Here is a 19,122-nt window from a genome sequence, read left to right as displayed (position 1 = left end):
GACCCTGTCTCAACATTTTGTTTTTAAAGAATAGAAAAGAGTAAAGAATGGAAACCATATAAATTATCTTCTATTTTTTGGGGGTGGGGGTCCGGTCGTGGGGCCTGAACTCTAGGCCTGGGTGCTGTCCCTCAGTTCTTCAGCTCAAGGCTAGCGCTCTACCACTTGAGCCACAGTGCCACTTCCGGCTTTTTTTTCTTTTTGCTTATGTGGTGCTGAGGAATTGAACCCAGGGCCTCATGCCTCTACCACTGAGCCACCTTCCCAGCCCCAAATTATCTTCTTGACACATAATTAAGCTAGAAAACAGTAAAAGAAGGAGATTAGGGGAAATCTCTAATTTGAAGCCACACAATACACTTCTAAATAGGTCATTTAGGGAATCTAAAGAAATTAAAAGTACATTTTGAATGAAATGACAATGAAAATGCAACATGTCAAAATCTGAACAAACTTACTAAAGCAATATGGAAAATTTACATATCTTCCAGTTTAATCTTCCACATTAGGAAACTAAAAAACAACAACAACAAAAACAAATCAGACATGGTGACACAAGCCTATAGTCCCAGAGATGAGGACACTGAGGCAGGAGGATTGCAAGTTCAAGGCTAGCCTGGACTACATAGTGTGACCCTATCTCAAGAAAAAAATAAACGAACAAACAAAAATCAGAATCTGGAGCTAAAAACAAAACAAAATGATTATAATAGGGAGAGTCTTGGTAGGGGAGGGTACAAGCAAGAAGAGAGAGGGCAAAATAAGAAGATGCTAAGGGGTAAATATGATTGAAATATTTTATATGCATGTATATATCCATTAAATTGTAAAAATAAAATGGGGGATAAGAAAAACTAATACAGGAGGTGAATTTGATCAAAGCATATTATATGTATGCATGGAAAATCACAATGAAACCTGTTAGTACAATTTATAGGCCTTAATAAACAAAAATTAGAAAAGGATCAAATAAAACCCAAAGCTTATAGAAAGCAAAAATTATAAATATTACAGCACATAATAAAGTTAAAAACACAATAATTGAGGGGAATAACTACAACAAGATGCCAATTCTTGCAAAAATCAATTAAACTGATAAACTTATAACCAAATTGGCCAAGAAAAAAAAGACAAAGAAAATCCATGCTAATTATTCAGAGAAAAAATCAGGGACATTTCAGACCTTTTTTGGCAATAGAAGTATAAGCAAACCACTCCAGTAAAATAGAAACATCCAGAAAGTAAAAAAAAAAAACCAAAACCACAAAACAAAAAACAAACAAAAAAAACTCCCAAAACTGACTCAAGAAGAAGTAAGTAGCTGAAAACTTCTGTATCTATTGAAGAAATTTGTTTTGTGGTTTAAAACTTCTCTAAAAGAACATTTCAAGTCCTAATTGATTCACAGGCAACTTCTATTAAATATTGAAGGAAGAAAAACTATTTCTACAGGATATATCCCAGAATATAAAAGAAGAGAAAAAACTTGGCAACTCACCTCATAAAGGTGGCATTAATATAACACCAAACCAAAGAAATTTGCAAGAATGCTAAAGTATCTTTCATAACCAGCATTGCAAAACTTCTAAACAAAATATTAACAAACCAAATCCAGCAACTTATAAAGAGTATAATGCATTATAACCAAATGGGATTTGTTACATACATTAAACAGCAATGCTGAAAACAATTAAAAACACATTTTAATAGGTTAATAGAAAAATATACTTAGATAGAAATCTAACAATACATATGCTAAATCTGTAGACTAAAATCAACAGACCACTGATGAACAAAATAAAAAAAACATAATAAATGGAGTGACATGCCATGTTCATGAATTAGAAGACCTGGTATCAACCAGTCTGTTATTGATGAATGAGTGAGTCCAGGCTTGATTGCTAATGGATCTTTAGACTAGATCCTGAAAATGATTCTGCTGAGTCAAAAGGTTAAAACACATGTACTTTGGATAGGTACAGTGGTAGTGTTGTTCCAACTTGTATCCTCACAATAGAAAATGAAAAATAACACTTTGGATATAATCTTTTGTTTGTTTTGCTTTGCTTTTGACAAGATCTTGCCAGCCAAGGCTGGCCTTAAACTTTTAACCCTCCTGGCCTCAGCCTCATGAGAGTTTGGATTGCAGGCACCACCAAGCTCAGCTTGGCATAGTTTTAACTTGTATTCTTTTTAGGTCGTGGATGGAATACTTTTTCATTGCTTAGGGGGATTTGGGGGGACAATCTGTCTGCTCACAAGTTTTTCCCATTTTATATTTAAACATTAGATTTTTTTCTTCTAAAGTTTTAACATCTCATATATTATAAATAGTCTGGTTTCTGTAATATGACTGTTTATAGAGATATTTTTTCTTCATGCAGTTCATTTTACTACAGTAAAGGTTTCATTATTCAGTAGTGAAATATTTGAGCTCATTAAGATTTGAGGGTAGGAGTGGGGTTGGTATAGATAGGGGATGAAACAATGGTAAAGAAATGATATTGATCAAGGTACATTGTATACATAAATTAATGTGTTTAATTGAGCCCCTTTGTATGACTATTTAAATATAATTTGAAAATAAATTAACAAAAGATTATTCCATTGTTATTAATTATTCCAATTATTCCATTGGGACAGGAGGAAAGCCTTGGATCAAAGTATGGCAATCACAGTTAGAGCTTTCTACTCAACTGAATTTTTTTATTCTACTATTTTATGTTGATTAATTTAGTCATTCAACACTATGGATTGAATTTCCACTCTGAGAATGTGCCACTTAGAGCATCTTCCTCTAAGCGAAGCATTATTACTTTCCATCCTAGGAGAGGAAGTGGCTGTACTGAAGGTCCAATGCTGGGGCTAAAGGCATGACTCAATGGGTAGAACACCAGCTAATAAGCAAAGCATCAGTTCAAGTCCAGATATCACAACAACAACAACAACAATAACAATGAAAGAAAAGAAGATCCAATGCTCATGTCATAGCCTCGGTTTTGAGATACACAGTTTTGGTGATGGCTGCCTTGACATCCTTGTTCCTCAGCGTGTAGATGAGAGGGTTGAGAATTGGTGTGAGAATAGCATAAGCCACATTGCCCATGACATGGAAGTCAAGGGGCAGGTCAGCCTTGTAGGCCACGTAGGCCACAGCAATGGATGAGTAGTAGGTGCCCACCACCAGAAGGTGGGAGCTACAGGTGGAGAAGGCTTTTGAGCGTCCTTCTTGGGAGCTGATGCGAAGCACAGATGCCAGGATGCGGGCATACGAGAGCAACACCAGGAGAAGGGGAAGGAAGGACACCACCATAGCGATGCAGAAGCCCATGAGGGTCTGTGAGCTGGTGTCAGAGCAGGAGGACTGGACCAGAGCAAAGTGGTCACAGAAGCAGTGGTAGATGTAAGCAATGTCGTTGTAGGCCATCTGGGAGGTCTGCACCACTGCTGGGATGGGCAGGAGAAGGGCAGTGAGCCAGGCACTGGCTGCCAGTGCAGCATTGGTCTGTGGGGTCATATGGACCGGGTAGTGCAGTGGGCGGCAGATAGCCACATAGCGGTCATAGGCCATGACCACCAGGATGAAGGCTTCTGCACATGTAAAGCTTTGGAACAGGTACATCTGCAATAAACAGGCAGGGAAACTGAAGAAGTGGTCTCTCAGTAGAAATAGGGACAACATCTTGGGGACTGTGGTTGTGGTGAAAAGAATGTCCAAAGCTGAGAGGTTAATGAGGAAGAAGTACATGGGTTTGTGGAGACTGGGCTCTGCCACCACTGCCACCAGGATCAGGGCATTGCCCATGAGGATGAGAAGGTAGAAGAGGAGAAAAACAAAAAACACGGGCAGGAAGAAGGACTCTGGCAGAGAAGGGATGCCCACCAGGTAAAAAACAGGTGAGCCGTCTCCTGATCCATTACAGGTGGGGGCCTCCATAGTGAGGCAGAGTGGAATTCTGGGAGATGGATGGCTGAAACATTGACACACTAAGAACATCTGGAAGCCAGAGCAGGAAAGGATTCCGTAATGATAATCCCATCATGTTTATTGGATAGTCAACAGGAGCATAATTATTTGCAACCAATTCTAGAAAACTGATGGTGGCCTCTGGTAATGACTTCCACTATCAAGTGAATTATGAGTTCATAATTTGTCAAATACCAATTAATTAGTAACCCAATTAATTGATGTCTTTATGCTGTGGTTAGTGATCGTGGTGAAAGTGGGAAAGACCAGCAAGGTTTCCAACTTCTTAGATTCTTTGGGGAATATCACATTTAAACAGTTTTGATTATTGAATTATGGAAAGAATGCTTCTACTCCCTATCATTATTGTCACACTATGGGATTTGGGTTGTCAGATCTCTTAAATCAACTTTTTTAGTTTGTGCTTATACTTTTGTACTAAAAATCCCCCTGTATGGCTTTGAAGTGTCTTCTTTCTCCAAGGTTCTCTGCAATATGTTGTTGTTCACACAAAATTAAGCTTCTTCCTCTCTTGTATACCTTGACTTGAGTTTCTTCCTAACTCCATTTGGTCTGGGTGCCTGGACTTCTGTTCTTGAATAGGCTATTACCATGTTATAGCTTTTGTAGACCAACACGTCAATTGTAATAGCTAGGAAAGCCTGGATCCGTTACACAAATCACATTTTATAACAAACTGGAGAAATGTAAATGCAATAAAAATGAGAAGAAATAGAGCTCCAAAGATTGAACAAACCCTTCAAAGTAAGCTAACCATCACCAGCTCTTTTCTTCCCTTAGTTTATTTGATTTGGGGGCCACCCTGTGGCTTGGACTTATTGAAGACAGAGAGACATGGAGGAGAAAGAAACCAGCAGGCCTTTTGTCTGTCAAAAAAGACTCAAAATTGTTTGGATTTTTAAGCATTCTAAAATATATGACAAATCTTCCCCATGGATAACTGAACTCTGGGGCTCAGCAAAGGGGCTAGAAAGCTAACTTGAAGGCTTCTATTCTAGTCTTTATATTGGTCCAAAGCCAGGACTTGAATTTGGTAACTGATGCTTTTTGCTCATTGGCTAGCATTGTACCAACGGAGCCACGCCTCTAACCCCAATTGATGGCTCCTAAAAGACAAGCTAAAGTCTCTTTTTCCTTTCCTTTTCTTTCTTTCTTTCTTTTTTTTGAACTCTCGGCTGGGCTCTGTCCCTCAGCTCTTCAGCTCAAGGCTAGCCCTCTACCACTTGAGCCACAGTGCCACTTCCAGCATTTTATGTTTATGTGGTGCTGAGGAATCGAACCCAGGGCCTTTAAGCATGTGAGGCAAGCACTCTACCACTGAGCCACATTCCCAGCCCGGTCTATAAATGCTTATAAGACAAGAGGGAAGGGCTTGCCTCAAACATCTACTGAGCTTTCCCTCTTAATAGTTCCCAAACATTTAAAGCTATGTGTGTATGTAGGTATAGACAGGGGTGAAAATAGTGACTTAGAGACCTAGTGAAACCCTCCAAGAGGAAGAAGTGAATCTCCCATAGTCTTCCTTAGCCGAGGAGTCAGAGATCATCTGGGTTGTCACTTCAGAAGCTGGAGAGCTATATGTTAGGAGCAGGAACACAAACCATGTTAGACTAAATTCTACCAGAATGGAAATGAAGCCTTCACACAACTTGAGTATTAACTGGCTTCAGATTATCAGCCCCTTACTCTACTCTGCCTAGGAGGGAAGAAGGAGAAGTTTATCTGGTAAGACAGTCATCGAGGGCCTCTATGAATCCATTATAAATTATGTTCAATTTACAATAAAAATTATTGGATATACGAAAGGGCAGAAAAGTGACCAATAACCAACAGAAAATATACATTAATAGTAGAAATACAATGATCTAGGATACCTGAATTATCAAACGATGACTTCAGTGTAACACTTTTTTATGTTATAGAGGAAAATGTTGGAAAAATAGACTTAAAAAATAGGGAATTCAAACCGAGTGTCAAGGGCTCATGCTTGTAATCTTAACTAATTCAGGAGACGGAAACCTGAGTATCATAGTTCAAAGCCAGCCCAGGTAGAAAGTCTGAGAATCTTATCTTCACTTAACCACTAAAAAGCCAGAAGTGGAGTGGTGGCTCAAGTGGTAGAGCTCTAACCTTGAGGAAAAGAAGCTCAGGGTCAATACCTAGGGCCTGAGTTCAAGCCCCAGGAACAGCATGAGAGAGAGAAGAGAAAGGGATTGAGAGAGAGTGAGAGAGAGAGAGACAGACAGACAGAGACAGAGACAGAGAGAATTCAACAGAAAATTAGAATCTGTTAGGAGTAGCCAAGTGTCAGTAGCTCATTTCTATAATCCTAGCTACTTAGAAGACTGAGATTTGGAGAAATATAGGTAGAAGCCAGAAAAGTCAACAGGATTTTTTCTCCAAAATAGCCATCAAAAAGCTGGGTGCTGGGTACTAGTGGCTCATGCTTATAATCCTAGCTATTCAGGAGGCTGAGATCTTAGGTTTGTAGTTCAAATCCAACCTGGACAGGAAAGTTTGTGACAGTATAATCTCTAATTAACCACCAAAAAGGCTGGAAGTAGAGCTGTGGCTCAAGTGGTAGAGTGCTAGCCTTGGGAAAAAGAGCTCAGGGACAGCACCCAGGCCCCTGAGTTCAAGCCCCAGAATGAGCACCAAAACAAGGGGGAACAAAGCTTCACTGAAAGCATGGCTCAAGTGGTAATGCACCAGCCAAGCAAGCAAGTTGAGTAAATGTAAGGTCTTAAATTAAAATGCTGATACTAGCAAACAACAACAACAACAACAATCCAACTAAAATACCAAATAGTTAAAATTAGGAACTCATTGGATAGACATAATAGCCAACTAGATATAAGAGCAGATGGCTTTAGAAAGTAGATCAATAGAAAATACCTTAAGTTAAGCCCAGAAATAAAAGGGTACATGCTGTATGATTTAACTGGTATTAAGTTGATGGCTATTTAATCTATGTTGTAAGTCAGTATAGTGGTTGCCTGTGGTAGAAAGATAGGCAAGAAGTGGACAAGGGTATACTTTTGAGGACAATGGAAATGTTCTATATGTTGGTTGAATTAAATGGTGTTTATATGGATGTTTGTATCTATGAAAACTTTGAATTATACACCTAAGATTGGTTCATTATCTTCTGTGTAAGTTTCATTTCAATTTAAAAATACAATACAGGGGCTGGGAAGGTGGCTCAGTGGTAGAGCACTTGCCTTGCATGCATGAGGCCCTGGGGTCGATTCCTCAGCACCACATAAGCAGAAAAAAAAAAGCCGGAAGTGGTGCTGTGGCTCAAGCGCTAGAGCGCTAGCCTTGAGCTGAAGAGCTGAGGGACAGCGCCCAGGCTCAGAGTTCAGGCCCCACAACCGGACCCAAAAAAAAAAAAAATACAATACATTCTGGGCTGATTCTATACCTTGGCTGTGGTGAATAGTGCTGCAATGTATATGGCTGTGCTGGTGGCTTTACTGTATTCTGGTTTGTAATCTTTTAGATAAATACCCAGGAGTAGCATTGCTGGATCATAACGTTAGGCATTATACAAGTGTATACAAATGTATTAAGTGAAACATCATAGATTCAGGGGAGATCTCAAATAGTGCAATTCCTTAGAAAGCTGAAAATAAAAGTTCAGCAAACTAGAACTAGGAAGCAGGTATTTGAGAGAGATGAGGTAGTGTCTAGGAGAAATGGATAGATGAATGAACAAGAGAAGAGGGTGGGAAATGCAGACAAGAATCCAATGTACATGTAATTAAAAAGAGTAAGGGAAGATGTGGGTAGGGGAAGGGTGGGTGAGAATGTTGAAAGGGGTGACATTGATCAAGATATTCATTAACTTCTTTGTTAAATGGCAACTCCTATGTACAACTACTTAAAGATAATAATTAAAATTGTTTGGCCAGGCACTGGCTCGTGGCTGTAATCCTAGCTACTCAGGAGACTGAGATCTGAGGATTGTTGTCCAAAGTGTGGCCAGGCAGGAAACTCTAGTGAGACTCATCTCCAGTTAATCACCAGAAAACCAGAAGTTGAGCTGTGGCTCAAAGTGGTAGAGTACTATCCTTGAGCAGAAAAGCTCAAGGACAGGGCTCAGGCCCTGATTTCAAGCCCTACAACCACCACCATCAACAACAAAAATACAGTGAGTAGACAAACAAATTGGAAGAAAGTATTTCATCTGTCTTCTTGGAACAAGTGCCCAAAGCTGTTCCTGCCCTTGGGGCTTTTCACCTCTTGTCAAAGGAGGGGAAATTTTCACTTCTATCTACCCACAGAATTGGGGTCTTTCACTGAGGGAACTCCTCTCATATATGGGGATATTGTTCTGAATTAATGACCCAGGAGAAAGTCCATGTTCATGTACAGATCCTTGATCTTCAATTCTAATGATTCAAAGATCTTGCATTCCTTAGCCAAGCATGAGTGGCTCAATCCTAGCTACTTAGGAGGCTGAGATCCGATGATTGCAGTTTTAAGCCAGTCTAGGGACAAAAGTCCATGAGACTCATATCTTCTATTAAATACCAAAAATCTAGAAGTGGAGCTGTAGTAGGCTAGTGCCTTGAGAATAAAGAGCTCAGGGATAGCTTCCAGGCCTGAGTTCAAGTCCTAGGAACACTACCAAAAAAGTAAATAAATAAAAGATTCTAACACCTGCCCCTCAAAGCCTGTCCTCTTACACCCTTATTTCCCCCTGTTCCAGCCAATGCTAGATACTCATTCTTGCCTGTGCGTCTGTAATGTTCAACTCAAAGATGCTCTGAGATGCCTTTGCTCCTCTTAGCTGTTTCAGGGACCTCTTTTCTGGGTTCTGGAGGTTTCCCCTTTGCCATCATTACAGTCACTCTAGATTGTCCTGGTCTATTTATATGTCTGTGACTCTACCAGACCGGGAGCATTTGCAGGGCAGTAATGGATCTAATTGTTTCTATTTAATAATGCACCATCACCCTTCCTAGTAGCAGAATGCAATCCCTCAACTTGCCTCATTTTACTGATGAATTATAAAATAGGTATAAAGGATCCATTAGTGATTAAATAGGTTTAGTCTGAGCCTTTTTATTGCACAGATGGAGATAGGGGAGACCCTGAAATGGGTTGCAATTGCCCCAGATTCTCTTAGTAAGCAGCAGGAACACAGAACTAGTCAGCAAAATTGGATTGTCAACTCACCTTTAGTCCAATAAACTCAGTAATGGGTCTAGCTGCTCAACATACATAGGTCCACACCAGAGCTGAACAATTGAGGCTCCAGAGGTATGAAAACACCTTGGTCCCCTAAGCTACTGTTCTGTTTTTTCCCCTTTTTCTACATGGTATTGGGGTTTGAACTCAGGGCCTTGCACTCTACCACTTGAGCCATGCCGGTTTTGCTTTATAGTTATTTTTCAGGCAGGATCTCATGTTTTTGCATACAGCAGCCTCAGACTAAGATCCTCCTACCTGTACCTCTGGGATCATAGACATACATGCTACCAGGCCTAGTATAACATTTTGCTTGTGCTGGCCTTGAACCACAATTCTCCTCATCTCTGCCTCTTGAAGTGGCATAAACCACCATGTCCAGTCTCCAAAAAATGGTTTTGAAAGCATTTAGTTCTTGGGTTGTTTTTTTCCCCCAAAGCACTGGCAGCATAGGTACATTTAGCTTACACCTTTGATCCTAGCTACTCAGGAGGTTGGGATCACGGTTCAAAGCTAGCAGGGCAGAAAAGTGCATGAGATTCTTATTGTCAATAAACTACCAAAAAAAAAAAGAGTTCAGGACAGTGTCCACACCCTGAGTTCATGCCCCAGGACCTGGACAAAAAAAGAGAGGGAAAAAAGCATTGACATAGCATTGTATGTATAGAAATTATAACATTTTTATCCTTGTTTATGTTTTGTAGTGCAGAGAAATAATTTTATTAGAATTAGATATTATAAGGGTGTTTTGGGGTTTTGGGTTACTAATGATATTGTTAGAAGATTATAGCCAGCCGGGCACTGGTGGCACATGCCTGTAATCCTGGCTACTCAGGAGGCTGAGATCTGAGGATCACAGTTTCAAGCCAGCCCAGGCAAGAAAGTCTGTGAGACTCTTATCTCCAATTAACCACCAAAAAACCAGAAGTGGTACTGTGGCTAAAAGTGTCAGAGCACTAGCCTTGAGCAAAAGAGCTCAGGGACAGTGCTCAGGCCCTGAGTTCAAGCCCCATGCCCCCCCCCACAGAGAGAGAGAGAGAGAGAGAGAGAGAGAGAGAAAGAGAGAGAGAGAGAGATCATTTCCTGAGTAGGACATTTTCCTACTAGATGTATGTAAGAGCCAGTTACCTTGTAAAGAGTGATGGAAAGTAAAACCAATCACCCAAATGTACGATCTGCCAGCACCTTGTGTACGTTCTCTCCTCTCAGCACCCACTCTACCCATCCTGCTAAGGAATGGCTATACCTTTCAACATGTGGGGAAACTGAGTCAGGGAAAGACAAGCTCAAGTCCCAGCCCCCATCTGGGTAAGGTGAATACTGAAGCTGGCTCCTGGAGCCGGCCCACTGCCCACCACAAAGGTCTGAGCCCTATCTGGCAACCAAGCTGGGCCCTGCTGCTTACTTGCTATAGATTTTTACATCTGTGAAATGAAGGCCTTAGAAAATGATGGTCTTCTCTAAGCCAATAGATTTTGTTGGTTTGTTTTTAGATGGAATCTCACTACATAGTCCAGTCTGGCTCTAAACTCACAATCCTCCGGCCTCAGCCACGCAAATGCTAGGATTACAGGTCTGAATTCCCATGACATTTGTGACTGTCTTTTGTGCATCTGACCAAGGAGGGTATTCAGAAATGAATGATTCATGGCCAAATCTCCTCCCTCTTCTTCAGCCCCATAACAGGTTTGATTCCTATTTTTGTGTGTGCCAGTATTGGGGCTTGAACTCAAGGCTTGAGCACGGTCCCTTAGCCTTTTCATTCAAGGCTGGCTCTCTATCCAATGAGTCACAGCTCTACTTCTGGATTTTTCTTTGGTAGTTAATTAGAGATAAGCCTTTTCTTTTTCACAGACTAAGACTGGCCTAGCTTCAAAGTGCAACCCTCAGATCTCAACCTCCTGAGTAGCTAGGATTCCAGGTGGGAGCCACCAGCGCCCGCCCCCATCAGGTGTCATGCCCTTGCTCCCTCCCTTGCTCCTCCCTTCATCCCCAACCCCACACAGTTCTCAAACAATGCTCCCCTATCCTGTTCCCATAGAAAAGCAAAGATTCTCTTTGGTGTCAGAAAGACCAGGTTTCCCTTTGAACTTTACCACCTTCGTTCTCTTTCTGAACTGCAGTTCCCCAGCTGACACTCTCAGAGAGATGGCAGTGTCTCCATCTCCGGCTGTCATGGGCCTTGCCCCTGCTGAGAAACTCTCCTCCCAGATTTGCAGGCTCCTGCAGATGACCACACATCCTGCCTGTGCACAGTGGATGTGGATTCTGGGGCTAAGAAGGTCACACATCAGGTGTGTTCCTGGGCCTCTCTGAACCTGTGTTCCACTCCAGCCCTGGTGTTCTATCCCCCAACCAACTCACCTGCCAAGCCTGGTCCACCTAGTCTTCTGTGGCATTGTCACAATTGGCCTTGGTAGGAGCAGAGCCACAGCCCATTAAACCCTTGGGCTCCTCCCTGAAGCTTTGCCTCAGGCTAGCTTTCTTCTGGGACCACAGTCCCCCACCCCCACTGCATCCCTACTTTCCCAGCCAGCTGGGAGCAACTCTACAGGGTGCGATGGGAGACATGGTCCTAGGCTTTGCCCATAAAGAAAACAAGCTTATTAACAAGACCCGTGGGTCCTAGCGCTCTGTCACCAGTGGGGCGGTGTTGTCTCCAGTGTTCCAGTGTTCTCAACTTGTCTTCACTCCCCCTCCAGGGAAGACAAGAGTCAACATGGTTCCCACTGCTTTGCGTTTTGAAGGAACTGAGATCCAGACAAGTGAAATGACTTGCTTAGATCAAAGTCCCATGAATGGGCAGTGGCAGAGCTTGCATTTGGACCAAGGCTCCAAATCTGGTCCAACAAGCAAGAATTATCATTTTGATGAAGCAGAGCAGCCAACTCTGCTGCTATGTGAGTGTGACACAGCGTTGCTCAGTTGAGCCCCACGAGGAACAATGGCTAGAGCCACAGGCCCTCAGGCCTCAGGCTTTCTCACTCCCTCCTTGGCTTCTGATCCTCACTCACCGTGAGAGAGAAATTCCAACAATGCACAAATAATAGAATACACAAATAGAGTGCACAAATAATATATCCTTATTATGAAATACTTTATTAGGTGGAACTTTTTTTTTTTTTGGTCAGTCATGGGGCTTGAACTCTGGGCTTGGGCGCTGTCCCTGCGCTCTTCAGCTCAAGGCAAGTGCTCTACTACTTAAGCCACAGCGCCACTTCCAGTTTTCTAATGGTTTATTGGAGATAAGAGTCTCACAGACTTTCCTGCCCTGGCTGGCTTTGAACTGTGATCCTCAGATCTCAGTCTCCTGAGTAGCTAGGATACAGGCGTGAGCCACCAGCGCCTGGCTAGGAGGAACTTTTTACACTATCTCTTCTCTATACATCTCTCCATCTAGAGGTAGTCACCATCTCTGAATTTGTACATTTCCTCCAGATTTTCTGTGGGGGGGTTCTATTTCTCTTAAATTGTATCATTTTATACTTATTGAATAATATATTTTAACTTAAAAATATATCTTGGAATCTTCCTTTCTTTCTTTTTTTTTGACAGTCATAGGGCTTGAACTCTGGGTCTTGGTGCTGTCCCTCAGCTCTTCAGCTCAAGGCTAGCACTCTACCACTTGAGTTCCAGTGCCACTTCTGGTTTTCTGGTGGTTGTATTGGAGATCAGAGTCTCACGGACTTTCTGCCTGGGCTGGCTTTGAACCTCGATCCTCAGATCTCAGCCTCCTGAGTAGCTAGGATTACAGGTATGAGCCACCAGCGTCTGGCTAGTAATAAAATAGGATCTATTTTATTACTTTCTTTCCTTTTTTGTTTTTTGTTGGTTTTGGTGTGTGTGTGTGTGTGTGTGTGTGTGTGTGTGTGTGTGTGTGTGTGTGTGTGTGCTGGTTCTGGAGCTTGAACTCAGAGCCCAGCACTGTCTCTGAGCTTCTATGCTCAAGGCTAGTGCTCTACCACTGTGCTATAGCTCTACTTCTGGCTTTTTTTTTTTTGGAGATAAGAGCCTTCCCTGTCTACCTTTGAACCTCAATCCCTCAGAATTCTAAAACTACTGGCATGAACCACCAGAGCCCAGCTACCTAGTTCATTTTTTTACATAGTGTACATTGAATACAATGACTGCATCAAACAAATCTATGGAGTCTAGATGCATTCAAACAAGCCGTGAATGGCTCCAAGAGCATCAGCAAGCTCTGTTCGAAAGACAGCAACTCCAGTGTGATCTGTAACTCCTCTGTTATAATTCCTCCCAACATGATTAGTAACTGGTAAGAAGGCATCACTTCTCTCCCCCTCCCCAGAAAGTGGAAAATTACACTCTTACAACTGAATGAGGTTCAGCACCAAACTCACCCATCAGTTCTTGAGGAACTACAAGAGAGTCTTCATTGGCTGAACCCTAAAACTTAGTTCTCTGGACTTATTTCAGTCTTTCAAGTGATATACATGGTGCTATCTCTCAAATGGAATGGACCATAATGAAGAGGATTGTTGTCCTATCTAAACAAGAGATGGCCATTTTAAACAGGGACGATGTGGGAACCCTGGGGCCCTGTGTGGCCTTGTGACTGGCTGCAGGAGATTTGACAGTATTTGAAGTCTGAATGATGCCAGTAGAAAACGCTGGTTGTATAGTTGTTTGTACTGTGTCTAGAGACACAGGAGTATAGCCAGGTGCCCATAGCTCACATCTGTAATCCTAGTGGCTCAAGAGGCTGAGAGCTGAGGATTACAGTTGGAAGCCAGCCAGGACAGGAAAGTTTGTCAGACTCTTATCTCCAATTAAGCACCAAAAAGCCATTAGTGGAGCCATGACTCAAGTTATAGTGCTACCATAAGCAAAAGAAACTCAAGGACAGCACCCCTGGGTATTGAATTTAAGCCCCACACCTGGCAGAAAAAAAAGGACAAAGGATTATGAGTGTTTGAACTTTGGTATTCATTCCTGTCAAAAGTCAGAGTCTCTGTATGTATTTATCTTCATGAGGAAATTCCTGGATCCCTTACCGGAACTGCTTAAGCACGTCATGACTTTTTGTCATCTACCCTAAGAATGTGCCTTTTTGTCTGTTTTCCTGTAACTCCCTTGAGTGTGTCCTTTCCTAATTTGAATCTACAATAGTGGAGGTTTTCGGAGAGAACTGCAGCTTAACCATATCTATTAGTTAATCTCATTCCTCCTTCCACAGTGGTAATTGGAATATTAATTATTTAATAGGCAACATTCTAAGGTATCACTGCCAGGGCATCTCTTCAGCCATTGTCCTGGAATCTGCTGGGTGGAAATGGCATGTCTTCCAGTACTGGGCTTTGAACCTGGGGCCTGGGCACTGTCCCTTAGCTTTACTCAAGGCTAGCACTTTACCACGTGGGTCACAGATGTACTTCTGATTTTTTTGGTGGTTAATTGTAAATGAGTCTTCACACTAAAAAAAAAAAGGAAGTGGAGCTGTGGTTCAAATGGTAGAAAATATCATGGTGGGAGCTTGTGGCCAAGCCAAACATCATAGAAAGCCAAAAAGGAAGATGAAAGGGTCCCACAGTCCAATTAGGTCATTTCCTGAATGACTTTGGGAGACTCTCCCATCCTATGGGAGGTCTCATCACCTCCCAGGACCCCTACCTGGGTACCCAACATTTAGCCCATAGATCTATGGGGGACATTATACATCTAAGCCACATCAAGAAGAGGTTTTACTTTGCAGAAATGGAGCCATTTTGGAACTAGATAGAAATGCTGGTTGTACCACACTATGAATTAGACAGCACACTACTAAATAACCAAAAGGTCAGAGAAGAAATCACAAAGGAAATTAGGAAATATAATGAGAAGAATGAAAATGAAAGCAACCTAGCAAAATGGATAGGGATGCAGTGAAGTAGCTCCTAGAGGGATATGTATAGTCATAAATGCCTATATTAAATGAAGAAAAATCTCAAACTGATAAGCTAACTTTTCACTTGAAGAAATTAGAAAAGGCCAGATGCCAGTGGCTCATGCCTGTAATGCTAGCTACTCAGGAGGCAGGGATCTGAGGATCTCAGCTTAGGCAAAAAAATTGGTTGCTATTAAAACGTTGACCACTTTTTCTTACACTTATTGGATATTTGTATATTCTGCCTTCTAATATACTTTGTTCATTTTTTTATGTTTTGACCATCTTTTTAAATTTGTAGTAGTTCATATTTCGTCTATGCATCCTGAATCTTTTAGTTCATTCATGTGTCCTAAATAACTTCTCTCAACCTGTGGTATGTCTCTCCACTTTTTCCTTTTGGTGAGTTTGATCAAGAGACGTTCTACATTTTAAAATAGTCAACATTTATGTTTTTTCCCTAGGTATTTCAAATCTTTCTCCAGCATTTTCAAATCTTGTTTAAGAGGTATTTCCCCATCCTAGTGTCAGTATTTTATGGGCTATCTTTACCTTTTATATTTAGACCTTTAATTAGATTGATTTTATTGTTTCCTTAGGGTAAGGAACATAATCCATTTTTCTAGCTAATGGATAAAAATAGTTCCAATGTGATTTATTATATATCATCTTCTATACCAATCTGCAGAGTCATTTCCTCCATAATCACTTATTCATATATTTGTGTTTCTGGAATGGGTATTCTGCTTCACTGGTCTCTGTAACTATCCACGTCTTAAAAACTTACCTGAAAAAAAAAAACAAAAAACAAAAACAAAAAAAAAAACTTACCTGGCGCTGTTCTCACTTTTATTATCATTTTTGCCTTATTATACTGATTTTTTTCTAATATCTTTATAAAGATCATCTTTATTCTTTATCTGATGTTATTTCCACACAAAAGTTGATTTCATAACCTAATCTACAGTTAATGAGCATGAAAGCTAGTGGGTATAATTTTGTCCCTGCTACAAATCATTCAAAAAAATACTTGGAAAGGAAGAGATAGAATCAGAATGACCAGGAGGTAATGTCCTACAGCAGTAGTATGGATATCACGGGTGGCATCTGACAGCATCATCCATCTCTACCACTGCTTTTGTGACCACTGGCTGTGTGTGGTCCAGGTCTCCCGCTCTGATGTCACCTCCCAGACCCTCATGGACTTCTATATCACCATGGTGGTGTCCTTTATTATTCTTCCCCTGGGCTTTTTCTCCTCCTCTGTCCACATCCTGGCTTCTGTGCTTCATGTCAGCTCCTGAAAATGACATACATAAACCTTCACCGCAGGTAAATGTACAGGTAATGTATTTGTGGTTGACAACAATTAAACATGTGTCTCAAAATAGTTAATAGAAAGGATTTTGAATACTCTCAACACAAAGAAATGCTGAATGATTGAAGTAATGAAATGCTGCAAATCTTGATTGTTACACACTGTGACGCTGAGATGTCAATCTCTCTCCAAAATAAACATAAATATTATTTGATTTGTCAATTAAAACTAAAAATGTATTTTAAAGTACATTTGATGCTATTTTCTGTGTTTAGTGAACATGGACATCCTAGAAGCAGAATTAGCAAACTTGAAAGATCAACTACCAACCAGAGCCTGGAGGTCAGTAGAAGTAAGAAGCCTGCCCATCCAATGTCTATACCTGTCTACCTATTAACAACAGGAATTTATATTCTTGCCTTTGTCACCTGACTTCTCTACTTAGTCGCCAGATGTCAGAAGTAGCTAGGGGCATTTCTACCAACATTTTCAGCCCCAAGTCCTTTCTCTTGCCATTTATTTGCTCTCTAGTATTTTTTTTCCAGCCCCTCAATGCCTCATGAGACTTCTCCAGACTTCATCTAAGGACTCCACGCCACCAAGGGACAGCTGCTGTTTGCTGCCTTCTCTGGGAGGAGACCAAATTCCAGCCTTTTACCCCTATTGTTGACACCCCTTGTCAGCAGGAAGTAGCCAGAGAGAATCTGCGCCCTATTTCATGATTATTAAAAGGCTGGAATGTAAGGTCCGTTCCTGGATGGCGAGCAGACTCCACCCTCCTCTCAGCAAAGTCTCCACCCAGTACCTGCGTTACCTAGGCAACTGGCACACCTGGAAGAGGTCACATCTGCATTCATTGAGGTCACATCTGAATTTGATGTGGCCACACCTTTCTCTGCCCATACCCTAGATAAGGTCTATCCCAGCGCAGACACTCTCTTTTCTTGCTCTTTTCTAGCTCTTCTCTTTTTTAGCTATTTTCTCTCTTTTCTAGCTCTCGCTTAGCTCTTTTCCCCAGCTCTTTCTTTCTCTCTCTCTTTCCCAGCTCTCTCTCTTTCTGAGGCCTTTCCCAGCCACGTGGAGGGCCAACATGGCCTGATGCCAGCCAGAACGATGAATACAGCCAGAACGATGAATAAACCTACCTCTTACCTGAAAAAAAGAAAGAAAGAAAGATCAACAACCTAGAATGCCCCGGTTCTGAGGACATGCCATGTTGGTATGGTTGAGTGACATCCTTGCTCCCCAGCATGTGGGTGAGAGGGTTGTGAAAATGGATGAGTAGTAGGTAGGTACAGTGTTATGATCATAAACTAACTGAGACAATTGATTTATAAAGGGAAAAGGATTATTGTGGCACATCATTATGGAATTCTAGTCCAAGATCAGGCAGCCCCATCACTTTGGGACTTTGAGTCTCTGGCTAGTATGGCACATGATGGCAGAAAAGTATGGCAGAGCAAACTGCTTACATCTTGAGCCAGGAAGCAAACAGGCCAAGGAAAAGATTAGGGCTCAGCAATTCCTTTGGAAACACAATCCCCAATAACCTAAAGACCTCCTACCAGGCCTCACCTCTCATGGGTTCACAGCATCCCCAAAAGTGCAACCCAAAGGAGTGAGCCTTTACTGTATAGCCTTTGGGGGAATATTCCACACCCAAACATTGAAGGGCACCCACTACAAAAGGTGGGAGCTGTGGACGGTGAAGGTTTTTGAATGTCATTTTCAGGAGCTGACATGAAGCACAGAAGCCAGGATGTGGACAGAGGAGGAGAAAAGACCCAGGGGAAGAATGACAAAGGACACCACCATGGTGATATAGAAGTCCATGAGGGTCTGGGAGGTGACATCAGAACGGGAGACTTGGACCACACACACACAGCCAGTGGTCACAAAAGCAGTGGTAGAGATGGATGATGCTGTCAGATGCCACCTGTGATATCCATACTACTGCTGGAATGGGCAGAAAAAAGGCAGTGAGCCAGGAAGTGGCTGCCAATGTGTCACTAGCCTGTGTGACCTTGTGGACAAGGTAGTGGGATAGATGGCAGAGAGTACAAACACTGGGAGAAAAGCTTCAGAGCAAGAAAAGCTGTGGAAGATGTATGTCCACAGGAAGCAGGCAGAAAGCTCAGAAGTGATCCCCAAACAGAAACAAGGTCAGCATCTTGGAGGTGGTGAATGTGAAATAACTTAAGGAAGAGATAGACTTGGTGTATCTTCATAAAGTCAAAATCCTACTGGGCACAGGTGGCTCCTGCCTGTAACTCTAGGTACTCAGGAGACTGAGATCTGGCGCTGTGGCTCAAGTAGTACAACACTAGCCTTGAGCTGAAGAGCTCGGGGGACAGTGCCCAGACCCAGAGTTCAAGCCCTAGGATTACACACACACACACACACACACACACACACACACACACACACACATAGTCCTAATAGCCAGGTTTATATCCTGACCATAGATACTTTGCGCTCACTGCCTGGATTTTTAGATAAGTGACTTAATCAATGAAAGGAATAACATGAATTAAATGGAATATTTTTTCCATAACAGCCCAATCAGCAGAGATTTCTCTTTCCTTTTCTTTTCATGGCTACATGAATGCAAATCACACTTCTCTGACAGTTGTTGCAATTCCAAGAAGTTGGAGCTCATATAAAGTCAGAGGGGCAAGGTTTGCTGGGAAATCCCAAAGCATCTGAACCAAAAGGGTCCTTAAAAGCAAATGATGT

The 19,122-nt window shown here is 41.8% G+C and overlaps 1 protein-coding gene across 1 annotated transcript; it reads right to left on the bottom strand.

The window, feature by feature from the left end:
- Positions 1–2,980: 2,980 nt before the first annotated feature.
- On the bottom strand, positions 2,981–3,937 carry LOC122113716 (olfactory receptor 2AT4). Its single transcript, XM_042686798.1, has one exon. It carries the CDS (start codon positions 3,935–3,937, stop codon positions 2,981–2,983), a length of 957 nt encoding a protein of 318 aa, XP_042542732.1.
- Positions 3,938–19,122: the final 15,185 nt, after the last annotated feature.

This window comes from Dipodomys spectabilis, unplaced genomic scaffold (genome assembly GCF_019054845.1).
Source record: "Dipodomys spectabilis isolate Male_0828 unplaced genomic scaffold, ASM1905484v1 ptg000003l, whole genome shotgun sequence".
NCBI lineage: Eukaryota > Metazoa > Chordata > Mammalia > Rodentia > Heteromyidae > Dipodomys > Dipodomys spectabilis.
The sequence above is the reverse complement of the archived record's forward strand: the minus strand, read 5'-3'. Positions and strand labels throughout refer to the sequence as shown.

Excerpts from the sequence above, each read along its gene's own strand:
- LOC122113716 (XM_042686798.1), bottom strand. The coding sequence starts at position 3,937 with ATGGAGGCCCCCACCTGTAATGGATCAGGAGACGGCTCACCTGTTTTT.